This window comes from Chenopodium quinoa, unplaced genomic scaffold (genome assembly GCF_001683475.1).
Source record: "Chenopodium quinoa cultivar QQ74 unplaced genomic scaffold, ASM168347v1, whole genome shotgun sequence".
Taxonomy (NCBI): Eukaryota; Viridiplantae; Streptophyta; class Magnoliopsida; order Caryophyllales; family Amaranthaceae; genus Chenopodium; species Chenopodium quinoa.
In genome coordinates this window covers 7,634,062-7,647,334 of record NW_018743955.1, presented here as the reverse complement: position 1 = coordinate 7,647,334, position 13,273 = coordinate 7,634,062, and the positions used below count along the sequence as shown (strand labels likewise).

The following is a 13,273-nucleotide window of genomic DNA, read 5'->3' as shown; positions in this document are numbered from 1 at the left end:
TAGTCGTGTATGTAAAGTTTATGTTTTGCAAGTGTGTTAGCTATAAATAGGTGGGTCAGGGGTGTTAATTTCATGTACAGTGAGGATATACTCGTATTTAGGCAGACGTACGTAGTACATATAACCTCCTTCAACCATGGAATGAACGAGCTTCCTAGAAAAAAAAAAACGACTTTGAAATTACTTACAATATACATCTGATACACAAAAAACTTATATAATAAGCTCTAGCTATTAAGCTACTTAAGAGTGTCAATAATGGCGGCGGCGGCAGCGATGGCAGTGGAAGAAGGCGGTGGTGATGATTACACAAAGGATGGAACAGTTGATCTTAGAGGAAACCCTGTTCGTAGATCCAAACGTGGGGGTTGGAAAGCTTGTTATTTTGTTGTTGGTACGTTTTTTTATTTTTATTGTTTGTTTAGTTTTTTTTAACAATAAATAAATCTTGAAATGTGTAGGATTGTTTCTTGGTAAATACAGTACGAAGTAACCAAGTGTATAAATTTCTAGTGTTTATCTAATTCTCATGATTTTGTCTTCAACCTTGCATTGGGTTCATAGAAAACTTGGTGTATTTTAATTTTTTTTTTGGCTATTGATAGGAAATTGTAGTCGTCTTGACAAATCGTACTACCTTATTCAATATTAAAAAAAAATGCAAGTTAAATTGTACCACATATTATTTTTTGATTATTTCTGAAAAAATATTGAATCTATGTATATGATATGAGAAATGATTTGGTTCAAAAGTCACACTAATCAAGCAATTAGTGATATATATGTTTTTATGTTGTATATTCCGAGACTCTATTAGCTCAATTACTCAAATCATACGAAGAACTCCCTCCGTCCCATAATTGGCCCATAATTACAGGTAAATATACTATTTTAGATGTCCCAAAATGTTCCTCCTACTAAAAATAATACCTAATCATTACTTACCTTTTAGCTTTTCCATACAAATTACACACATACCTAAAAAATCATTAGTTACTTTTTTTTCTTTTTCATACAAAATACACACATACCCAAAAAATCATTACTTACTTTTTAACTTTTTCATACAATATTCTCTACTTTTTATTATCCCCATATAACATTCTTCACTTTTTATTTTTTTCATACAATATTCCTCTATTTTTTCCATCTTCCTTAAAAACCGTATTTTTTAGAGTTATTTTCCTGTAATTATGGGACGGAGGGAGTATATAATTTGAAACAATGGTTGCTAACATTGTCTAATGGGTTAAACTTACGGTTTAATTAATCAAACAAGACTATTTCTGCCTTTTTTTTTCAGCCAATAATATAATTTTGTAGAAGTACATATAAACGTGAAAATCAATATTATTGCATTTGAAAATTTCACATGAATAATCCAACATTTGCCACATTCTCACTAAATAATCCAACCTTTTGATTAACCCTGAATAATCCTAAGTTTATTACTTAATTTCTCATACTGAGCCTATTTGACCGGTTACCTGAACTTCAGGTAACTTTTTTTTTTTCCATAAATTTTCCCCTCCTTCCTTCTTCCCTCGTCCCTCTTCCTTAATTTACTAAAGTGAGGTGAACTGAACTGAGTTAAACTGAACAGAGCTAAAATGAATACTTATTATTTTATGAGAAAAGGAAATTAAGAGTTAAATTGAACTAAATTGAGCTGAATTGAATTAAATTGAGCTGAAATTAAACTGAAGTGAACAAGTCCTAAGTAGCTTTAAGTCCATTGATCAGGTTATTGCTACAAGTATTATTCAAGACTCAACTTGTATGTATGTATGTTAGTGTGTATCATGTATTCATGTGCATGTGGGACTTGACCTTAATGATGGTTGACCTCAACGAACTTAGAATGCATGTATGTATCTGTGTATGTAGGTCAGTCTCTGTTAATTTAGTCCCTACACAATACACTAGTGAATAATTTTGGCATAGTTGGTATTGGTGACAATATTACTTGTATAAAATTTTATATGATATACGTAGTACAATATATGTTGTATATGTATTATAAAAATCTTTAAAAAGATTACTAAAGTTGCTCTCGTTGATCAAAATATCACCCTACTAAATAGTCACCCTCTTAAGGTTGGCCTGATCAATTAATATATTCGGAATTCAAATGATAGGAAGATATTATTATATTCGGTGCATGATAATATCCTGAATATTATGATGCTAAAATATACCATATATATGGTCGAATATGTTCTTGTTGAATATATAAGAGAATCATAAGGTATTCTATATTAAAAATGAGTATATATTTACATAATTATTCTTGTCTGATTGAGTGATTGATGCCATTTAAGTTCTCTAACGCTTTGTTTGGATAGCAAAGAAGGAAGGAAAAGAAGGGGAGGGAAAATGGAGGAAGGAAAGGGAAAAGAAAGGGAGGGGGAGGTGAGCTCCATTTTCCCTCCAAATCTCTCCAATTTTGGAGAGATTATGGTTATTATAGAGAGAGGGAAAATGGATCCCTCTCTCTCCTTTCCCTTCCTTCCCCCAAACTTTTACCCAAACAAGAGATTTTGTCCACCTCCATTTCTCTTCTCTTCTTTTCCTTCCATTTCTTCCTATCCAAACAAAGTGTAAAACTTGTTGATCAAGTTGATATAATCTTCCACACCGTCCACCAACTTTTTTTTTTTTTTTTTTTTATTTTTTTTTTTTATTGGACCTTATGCTTTTATCTTCATGTGCATTTACCTAGCTGCAATAAGTCAATTTTTAAGTCGTCGGTCCACACTCCACTACCACAAATTCCACAATAAATTTGGAATGTAGTTAGAACTTAGAAGCACGCACTTATAACCGTTGACCAATTGACAAATTATATAGTGGTGGATGTCGTAATAGGAGCTATGTTGACTGATAAATACGTAAAAATAAGAAAAATGATATTACGGTTCTTAATTAGAATAATTTATTAGGAGCAGTGGCGGACCCAGGAATTTCCGACTGATGAGTCACAATCGATAACCAAATATGTAAAAAAAAAAAATTGACAACATGACAAGCTTAGCTCTCTAATAATTGACAAGATTAAAATCTGTACAAGCATTAGGGTGTATTCACAATTTGACAGACATAATTGACTATATCATTAGGGTGGGTCGACTATATCATAAGCAATCGTCCGAATCGCCAATCAAATCAGCACATATGCAAAACCCCATATAAATCTACCAAAATCAATGGTGTATTGACAATTTGACAGACATAATTAACATCAATAAACACCCTAAATAAACACTGATTACAATTCACATGGTCAAAAAGGTTCAAATTTCATCAAAAACCCAACAATATTAACAAAAGGTTCAAAGTTTACCAAACAAACAACAACAAAATCAACCAAAGAAAATAATATATTTTTTTTTTTTTTAAAAAAAAAAACTTAGAAATTTTTTTTGGGCCCTGGTGAGTCATTTGACTCACCATGCACAAGGGCAGGTCCGCCAATGATTAGGAGTTAAATGTGAAAATATTAAATAAAATTAAAGACAAAACTGTATAGATCAAATCATCAAAGCGTGATTTTGTCATGTACTCCTAGATCCATTATATTGTACACCTCTTATTTTGATATAGAATTCACAATTGAGATAAGATAGTAACGTAAGTAATAATGATTGAGTAGCTAGGTAGAAGAAATCGCTAACAATTGTTGACTTTTGACTTTGTTTAATGGTGATTGGGCAGCGTACGAGGTGTTTGAAAGAATGGCATACTATGGTATATCGTCAAATTTAGTGTTGTACATGACTAGAAAACTCCATCAAGGAACCGTGCAATCAGCCAACAATGTTACCAACTGGGTTGGTACCATTTGGATGACTCCCATTTTAGGTGCTTATGTCGCGGACACTCACCTTGGACGTTATTGGACTTTTCTTATTTCTTGTGCCATTTATCTCTCGGTACATTAATCTCACCATTTTTAACCACTAGATTTTAATGTTAATTTTTTTATAATTGTTACGTGACTAACAAATATAATATTAGTCGTTTTTATCCTATGTTTAGGGTATGTCGGTACTAACATTAGCGGTTTCACTTCCTGGACTAAAACCACCCCCTTGCAACGAAGCCCAAATGTCCGACTGTAAGAAGGCGTTGCCACTCCAACTAGGTGTGTTCTATGGTGCACTCTACACTCTAGCAATTGGGACTGGTGGTACAAAGCCCAACATCTCCACCATCGGGGCGGACCAATTTGATGATTTTGAGCCCAAGGAGAAAGCCCATAAAATTTCATTCTTCAATTGGTGGATGTTTAGCATTTTCTTTGGAACCTTGTTTGCTAACACAATTCTAGTCTACATCCAAGATAATGTGGGCTGGGCTTTGGGATATGGACTACCTACTATTGGGCTTGCAATATCAATCTCAATCTTTTTAGCTGGAACTCCATTTTATAGGCATAAATTGCCTACTGGTAGTCCTGTTACAAGGATGGCTAAGGTTATTGTGGCTGCCATAAGAAATCGAAAAGCGCCTTTTACTAAGCAATTGTATGAGCTTGACTTGGATGAGTATGCAAAGCATGGAAAGTTCAAAATCGAGTTAACTCCTTCCTTGAGGTTAGTGAACAATCTAATCCGCCTTTACTTAACTTGTTTTCATAGCAATGATACATAATCTTAGTTGACATAACGAATACATGTAACAATCTAAGTCCTATATCGATGGATAATGAGAAGAATGTTTGATTCCTTAACTTTGTGTAGGTTCCTTAACAAAGCCGCGATGGTCACTAGTTCAAAAGACCCTTGGAAGCTATGCACGGTTACACAAGTGGAGGAGACGAAGCAAATGCTAAGAATGATTCCAATCTTGATCATTACCTTTGTCCCAAGTACAATGGTAGCTCAAGTACACACCCTTTTCATCAAGCAAGGGACTACCCTAGATAGGAGCATAGGCAAGTTTCACATCCCCCCTGCAAGCCTAACAGGGTTTATGACGATCTCAATGCTCATCTTTATTGTCTTTTATGACAAAATCTTTGTGAAATTGATGAGAAAAGTGACCAAAAATCCAAGAGGGATCTCATTGCTTCAAAGAATGGGACTAGGACTAATCGTTCACATAATAATCATGACAATATCATCTTTGGTAGAGAGGAAAAGGCTAAGTATTGCAAGGGAACATGGGTTGGTTGAGAGTGGTTCTCAACTTCCTTTGTCAATTTTTATTTTGCTTCCTCAATTCATGCTCATGGGGGTCGCCGATGCAATCCTTGAGGTGGCCAAACTCGAGTTCTTCTATGATCAAGCTCCTGAAGGAATGAAGAGCCTTGGAACCGCCTATTCAACTACAACTCTTGGTATAGGAAATTATCTAAGCAGCTTTCTCTTATCAACAGTTTCGCGCCTCACAGCACAACATGGACATCAAGGATGGATTTTGAACAACCTTAATGCCTCTCATCTTGATTATTACTATGGATTATTCATAATACTTAATGTGGTAAATTTCTTCCTTTTCTTGGTTATAGCTAGATGCTATGTTTATAAGGCTGAAATTTCCAATTCCATGGAAGTACTTAAAGATTAATACTTCAATATATAATTAGCTTAAAATTGTAAATTAAGGTATTTGTTTGGTTTTAGGATCGTATTATGTTTACTACAAGTACCCTTAAATTATATATGATACTCTGCATCAAACGAGTATATATAGTACGCAAACTTTTTTGATATATTGTTGAGTATAATGCATAAGTTCAATTAATGAAATATTAATGAAATATAGTTATTAATTGCAAGGAAAAGGGAAAAAGTAGAGATAATTCAACATATATTTACAAGGTTTTATCAATCCTAGCTTATTGCTTAAGACTATTGAATATGCTTAATGTTCAATGATAATATTGAGCTTCTCATCCTTGACATAAGAGAATCACGAAAAATATAAAATTAACTATATAGGAGGGTTAATGCTCTGAAATTTGATCAACAATAATTGATATAATAAACTTTTGTACAATTGAATTTCCTTCACAATAATCTGGTGCAAACTGAAACTATATCTTTTTTTTTTTCAGCAAAATTGTTTAAAAGAACAACAATTTTTATTCTATCAATGTTCATGTAAACACCACCTGACTTTACAAGCTGTCCATCTCATCAAGCTACAAACATTATTATTGTTGTTGTTATCATCTTCTTTTAGGCAATTGGAATGTTCTTTTCAAAAAATGATTTGCTGATCTATCATTTCTATGACATAATACTCTCAGTATTGTATTGGGATCTGATCTATTCCACCTTCCTGTTGTTGGTGGCATTGGTAGTTTCTTCCCTGTCGCGTTCATTCCCATACCGCTCCTCTCACAAGCCACGGTGCTGAAATCTTCCACTAGTTGCTCTGTGGACTGTCCCATAAGATCAACCACTCCTTGCACCACCTCGGCTTCTTTGTCCACTTCATTCTCGGCTATTAGTCCTACACCACTAGTGCAAAAAACCCTTTTCAAGCTCTCGAAATCCTCTCCAATCATCTCAAAGTCCGACCTACAAAATGTTCTTGTACACCCTCCTGCAAGCAACACCATTAAGTATGCTTCAAATGATGCCTTCATCACCTCTTTTACTGCTAGTGGTTGAGCATGATCAATCAAAATCGCGCCTAATAGAGTTAGGTTCTGCTTCAGGATCCTCAAAGCAGGCCTAATCCTTGAATTCGACACACTAAAAACATAAAGGCTTTCATAGAAAATGGAGTTTGAGTCTAAGAAGATTAGTCTGTAGGCTGAAACCTCAGCAACATGTTGTATCGCGCCTTTCATTGAGGTACGAGCAAGATCAAAGTATGTAGCAGAGTTTCCCAAGTTTCTCCGACTATTAGGATAACGCTTTTGTGTATTAGGATTGACTCGTGGGGAGAGGGCAAGTGTCTTATCAAGGGAGTTAAGGTGAGACATAAGGTAATGTAAGGTGTTGAGGCGGATATAGAGGCGTTGGGTGCCTCGACCAGTCGATGGGCGTGCATGATGACCTTCGATAGCAGCCATGTAATGGTGGAGATCTGGCATACCAACACTACAACCTGCTCTTTTCCAAAGTTTGACAAATTTTGAATCTCGATTGCATCTAGTTAGAGGAGGGAGTGTTGGGATATAACTTTGTTTTGTTCCTATATTGAGATTGTCATAATAAAACAAAAGAAAAAACATGTCAAGTGTTAACAAAATGTTGTTACAACAAAGAATGAATTTCATGTTTGTTGAATGAAACTAAAAAAAAAGGCTCTTACCACAACTAGCAACACAGCTTGAATAATCTCGGATTACACGTTCGAGACCTTCAGCAAGATCTTGGACTAGATCATCAGAAAGACCAACTGGAATCTCAAAGAAATCATCAATAGTTTCTTTTGCTATTTTCATAAGCTCAATAGCTGATTGTGCAAATGGCTCTGCTTTAGACTTTGGATTCCATGTCTAATTTTATTTTTATTTTTTAAAAAGAAGAAAAAGAAAATTTGATTTAGTAACTCTAATGATAGGTTACATAAGGTTTTAATGTTAAATTTTTTTATTAAGGAATTAAGTTTACTAATTTTTGAATTGAATATGAACTTAAGGGTATAATTTTGGCCTAAAAAACTACTCCCTTCGTTACTGAAAGTTCGACTCACTTTGCATTTGCATGATCTCCAATGAACCTCTTTAACTAACCATTAATAACTTTGACTATGTATAAGTAAACTTTTTAAATAGTTGATATTTGAAAATTTTATCATTAAGGGAGTCTAATAAGATCAAACTTGTTAATTTATTTTGATTGTAAAAATCATAAAATGTGGTTAAAGTTATTTTATTTTGACCACATAAATCGTAAGTGAGGTCGAAATTTCAGAAATGGAGGTAGTAGTATATATCTTTGAATGTGTATTTGAACTTACTTCAGTTTCCTTGGCTCTTTGAATACTATCTCTCCCTTTTTGTAGTCTCTCCTCGATCCACTTTCGCAAAAGCCTTATAATGACAGAGTCGACTTCATAAGGGACCATCTCTCTAACAATGGACTTTCCTCCATCTTCGCAATCAACAGTGTCTTCAACCACCATTTGCACTAAAACTTTCTCAAGCCTTCCAGCTTTATTAAGCACATTTATTGCCTCCGTTGTGAGCATCGATACCCCTGATAAATATTGTTGCAATATAGTGCCGTAACAGTTTTGTAATGTCACTGCTGCTATTGATGCTGATACTGAGTGCCACCTTTTTAAAGTGTTGCTGTAAGTTTCCTTCTCCTTTGCAGCCAATTCCTCTGTTTTTTGTGCCAAGGCTACTAGCGCTTCGCTCACCTCCTTTTCTCCCTCTAGTTGCATGTTTGCTATATCCATGCCTTCTGCTATCTGAAGCATGTCATAATATGTTAAGCTTGCATATAAGTTTTTACTAAGTTATGACTGAAATAAGACCCTGTTCTCTTCATCTTATTTACTGAACTGAAATTAATTTTTTACTAAACTGAAACTGTTTTTACTGAACTGAAATTATTTTTACTGAAATGAAATCTATGTACCTTTGAGAATGAATTTCGTAGTGAGGAACGAATATAGTAATCAACTCGATTACCAGACAACTCATGTGTATCCTTCGTCCCCTCTCCTTGTTCTTGCCTAGCAGCAATGGTAGCGGATACATCTTCATCCAATATCTTCCTCGCCTGCAAGACCAAAGGGAGTAGATTCTCCATGATTACATGAGCATTACTCTTACAGACTCCCTCATGATAATTAAGTAGTTTCTTTTCTGACCATCCAATAATCGAGTTCATTACAGAGGCCAATGTTTTCACATAAGCCTCCTCTCTATCTCCCGGCTTCTTAGCATCATTAGCCACCTCAACCAACATAGTTAATGTCGCGCATAAAAGATCAGGTTCAGTCTGCCCTTTTACGACGTATTGTTGGAAAAGTACCCAAGTGAAGCACAAATTGTGGACAGGCCTAGTAATCCCAAAGGTAGTCCATGTCTTTTTCATCAACTCCATCAACTCGTCGACTTCATCTAAAACACCAGTCTCGTCTTTAATGTCAAAAATCGAATGTAGTAATGCAATGTAAAGGTGTAGATTGAGTGGGTGTCCATCAGCCCAATGACATACATCAGTAGGATTGCCGTTCGCCCCACGCCAAGCCAAGGACAACACACAGTTGCATAATTGTTTCATTGTTTCTGAATTTTTACTTGTGTCAATTGGTTTGTCTTCATTGAGTCGTATGATCTCTCTTAATTTCGTAGCACAAGAGTTACGTTGCTCAAGTGGGATAGATGGATTGAGAATTAGTCCTGTTTCGAGAATCTTTAACTGTCTTTTTTGCCAAAAATGGTACTCTGCATGATCTCGAAATTCTGATGGTTTTAAGTGTCGAAGTAGCTCAAGTGGAAGGATTATTGTCTCTGCTCGTCTGCCCATCTGTTACAAATTAAATTCAACCAAAGTTTTTAACATATATAGCTCACACTAAATGTTAAACAACTAATGTAATACAATTTGATCATAATATATTTTCATGCTCTGAATTTTCTAGATTGTAATTTAATAGCCTATAGTCCCGATTTGTTTCTCATCCATGTCAAAACAAGCATTAAAATGCACTTTCATATTAGACAAATAAATATATTACCTCTGCTACATATTATAAGTTGCACATAATATGTTAGTTTCTTTAGTTTACTGTATACTCCTTTGTATATTAGGAATATTGTCAAAAACATTTAGCTTAATTTGTTGACAAAATTATTAGATGTTATGTAATGGGTCAAAAAAGGTGTACATACGTGTCCTTAGCAATACATATAGTCGAGATTTGAACCTTTACAATATAAACGCGTCTATATAATTAATGAAAGTTTTTAGCTCCGCCACTGATGAACATCATCTACTTATTATAAACGAGGGAGAATTGAAAAAATGAAAGAAAAAAAGGGGTAGCAATGCATTATGTTGGTGAATAAGGGTGAATAATGTAAAGAACATAGATAAATATAGTACATACTTGGCCAACAAGAGTTCTCATAAGCGTCTTACGAAGCCTATTATCACCTTGTTCAGTGACCCTCATTTGTAGCCTCATGATCTCCGCGGATGTTAGAGGTTTTCGAGACGTTCTACTAGGCACGGTGAATGAAATCCCGGGGATACTAGCACTATGTGAATGCACAACATGTCCATAAGCATGAGGTGAAGATGGACCGGCACCCGAGTTAGACCCCGTGGCACCCACGGCTCCGCCAAGGGATGATCTCCTAGAAGGCATTCGCTTAAGAGTCCGCAATCCCAACGCCCTCTTTATCTTACTATTTGTCACCATCCCCACCCCATTGCCGCGCGTTGACCCTGGTGAACTTGGAGACCCTGGACCATTGTTATTATTAACATGACCATTATTATTATTATTATCATAATGGTCGTTGTTGTTGCTGTTGTTGTTGTTGTTGTTGTTGTTATGTGAATAGAATGCCAAGGCAGTTCTTCCCCCAAACCCGGGGGAAGACCTGCACGAGGTGAAAAACACCTCGTAGGCAGTCTCACGAATGTCATCCTTATCGACCCCATTGAGCTTTCCAAACGGCCATGTAAGGTCAACGTTTAGGTCTTGGGTGGAGCATGATGATCCTTGGCGTTGGTGAGAGGGTAGATTTGGTTGGGAGTCGCGGCGGCTTTGGTAACCCATCAATGGGGGGTCTAGTAGGGGTGGGGTGGGACAAGACCAACTCGAGGGGTGGTAGTCGGACTCGAACGACACGAATCGACGTCAATTATCCGGCGTGACAAAAGGGGAGGAAGAGATAGAGCATTTCCCTTAAAAAAAGTGTGTATGAAAAAATATGGGTGGGCTAGCTGTATTGTGGGATATGACAACAATTTTGAGCATGGACAAAGAAAGACATTATTATGGGAAGAGAGATTAGCATACAAGTGTTTGATGGTTAATTTTGACATGATAAAACAACGTTGAATTTTTTGAGGAAAATGAGGAAAGTAAAGGTGTTAATTATGATGTTGACATACATAGCAAATTCATTAAGAAATCCAAGTGTTTGTTCTCCTTAAATGTAGGATAGTAACAAGATTTATGCATGCTTTTCATTATAATATGAATATTATATTGCAACATTGTAACTGTCATTTTTTTTTGCAAAAGTGGAAAAAGTATAGATATATTTTTAGGACTTTCATGTTAACTCAAAAAGAGTTCACGCAAACACATACAATGCAAGGTCAAGTAGCAAAAGAAGAAATAGATAGAACAAGGGAACATTTTTTTTTCTTTCTTTTTTGAGGTAACAATTAGTTAGCAATCTATAAACATGATGGAAACGTATATACTACCTCCGTTTTATATTATTTGCAACGATTTGACATAAAATAAAGAGAAAAATATCTAATCGTTGCAAATAATATGAAACGGATGTGGTAAATGATGGAGTAATACTGATACGAAGTACAACAATATTTTAAACATGTGTATTCAATTTTTCTAGGTATTAAAAGAATAGTTACATATAGTGTGTACAAAAATTATACTCTTACTAAATAATGTCCAAGACATGCCGGTTTTAAAAATTGATATGGAGTAGTAATTGAAATATAGATTTCATTATATTATAGTATAAAAGTAAGTAATCCAAAAAAAGACTCCGATATAAAAGTTTAATTATAACACCAATTTTTTAATTTAATATATATGTTAGCTCTAAAATAATAAGTAAACTTCTAAATCTTACTATTTTCACATTTAATTTAACTATAAGTGAAATTTACCCACATACATGTAAGAGATTTTCCCATATTCGAGGAAACTCCAGTTTATCGTGATAATCATAAAGGAAGTTGATATACACTCTTAGTTTAAGGGCCTCTTCTCATACGTTGAAATTCAGTTCAGCTCAGTTCAATTCAGTTCAACTCCTAATTTCTTTCTCTTATAAAATATTCATTTCAGCTCAGTTTAGTTCAGCTCAATTCATTTCAGTTCAATATAGTTCAATTCAATTCAGTCAATGAGAACATGCCCTAAAATCATAAAGGAAGTTGATATACACTCTTAGTTTAAAAAATGTCTTTTTTGATCGTACTATTGATCAAGGGAAAAGTCTAGAGGTAAATAAGGGCCCAAGAAGGGGAGGACTCATCAAGCCCAATCCTATCATCAACTCAATCAATCATCACCCTATCACACCACCCTCTCTAAATTGTTGTCAATAGAATCGCATCAACCTATTTTTCTTGTCACATACTTGAAAGAGTTATCAAAGTGAACGTTGGAATAAGGGGCGAATTTAAGGGATTGAGTGAGTACATTGTATTGTAACTACTTGTATATTAATTACTTACGGGAGTACAAGAGTACCTTGTATGAGTTGTATCGGACTAGTTCACTAGTAGCCAAGAAATGTGATTATGATGTTTCACTCGACTCAAACTTGAAACCCGAATCTTCATAGCTTTGGGCTTCGTTTAACAGTTTTGAGCTTTAGGGTATACCTTAACAACTACTCAATCGAATACTTGGTAATCTTTAAATGTCTACATTTTTTTATTCCATAAATCACAAATTATAAGTTTAAGAAGAGAATGTGATAAATTGAAAATGTAAAACTCTAAAATATACAAGTACTAAAATAAGGAGGAAATAATATAGTCGTGGATGGGTCACGTAAGGGGTTACTCGTGAACCACGTTGAATTGCTATGTATGTGTTCACAATTATTAGAACTTGAACCCAAAAAAAAAATTAAAAAAAATAAAATAAAATAATAATAATAATAATAACGTTGTGATTTATTGGGAAGTTCTATAATCAACCATTTCTACCAACTTGGATCTTGGAATAGTTTGTACTTTGTAGGCAATAATAGGATCGGATAAGAGAAGCCCTACGTGGTGCTTTATTTGTCACTGATTTTTGAGACTTCGTTTCATGCCACGAGTTGGTTCAATTTTGATGTTTGTTTAGTAAAGTAAATAGTAATCATACATAATACAATTATTTATCAAATATTTTCATCAATAATATTGTACGGACAATACAATGTATTTGTTTTATAAATATTACTTCCTTCAGTTTTTTTTTTTTAATTATTTTGCACTAATTTTATTTAAAAAAAAAAAAAAAAAAAAAAAACTAAGGAAAACAAAAAGAATCAAAGAGGTGAATGACGTCAAAAAATTTCAATGTGTTAGCTAGAAGTAAACTTTTTTTTTTTTAATAACGAGAAGCAACTTTGTTTTTTTTG

General features: G+C 34.4%; 2 protein-coding genes across 2 annotated transcripts; one reads left to right on the top strand and one right to left on the bottom strand.

Annotated features, from left to right (window-relative positions):
- On the top strand, positions 1-5,608 carry LOC110689388 (protein NRT1/ PTR FAMILY 5.2-like). The gene is made up of 4 exons (XM_021866170.1): positions 1-394; positions 3,715-3,932; positions 4,039-4,595; positions 4,743-5,608. The coding sequence occupies exons 1-4, from the start codon at positions 259-261 to the stop codon at positions 5,569-5,571; spliced, it is 1,740 nt and encodes a 579-aa protein (XP_021721862.1). The 5' UTR covers positions 1-258; the 3' UTR covers positions 5,572-5,608.
- A 345-nt stretch (positions 5,609-5,953) lies between these two features.
- On the bottom strand, positions 5,954-10,985 carry LOC110689387. The gene is made up of 5 exons (XM_021866169.1): positions 10,030-10,985; positions 8,550-9,446; positions 7,924-8,379; positions 7,273-7,459; positions 5,954-7,152 (listed from the first exon to the last, which is right to left on the bottom strand). Exons 1-5 carry the CDS (start codon positions 10,705-10,707, stop codon positions 6,176-6,178), a joined length of 3,195 nt encoding a protein of 1,064 aa, XP_021721861.1. The 5' UTR covers positions 10,708-10,985; the 3' UTR covers positions 5,954-6,175.
- Positions 10,986-13,273: the final 2,288 nt, after the last annotated feature.

Excerpts from the sequence above, each read along its gene's own strand:
- LOC110689388 (XM_021866170.1), top strand. The coding sequence starts at position 259 with ATGGCGGCGGCGGCAGCGATGGCAGTGGAAGAAGGCGGTGGTGATGAT. Across the intron at positions 3,933-4,038 it reads CTTGTGCCATTTATCTCTCG|GGTATGTCGGTACTAACATT; the intron begins GTACATTAATCT and ends TCCTATGTTTAG. Across the intron at positions 4,596-4,742 it reads GAGTTAACTCCTTCCTTGAG|GTTCCTTAACAAAGCCGCGA; the intron begins GTTAGTGAACAA and ends AACTTTGTGTAG.
- LOC110689387 (XM_021866169.1), bottom strand. The coding sequence starts at position 10,707 with ATGGGTTACCAAAGCCGCCGCGACTCCCAACCAAATCTACCCTCTCAC. Across the intron at positions 9,447-10,029 it reads TGAGAACTCTTGTTGGCCAA|ATGGGCAGACGAGCAGAGAC; the intron begins GTATGTACTATA and ends AATTTGTAACAG. Across the intron at positions 7,460-7,923 it reads AAAGAGCCAAGGAAACTGAA|ACATGGAATCCAAAGTCTAA; the intron begins GTAAGTTCAAAT and ends AAATAAAATTAG.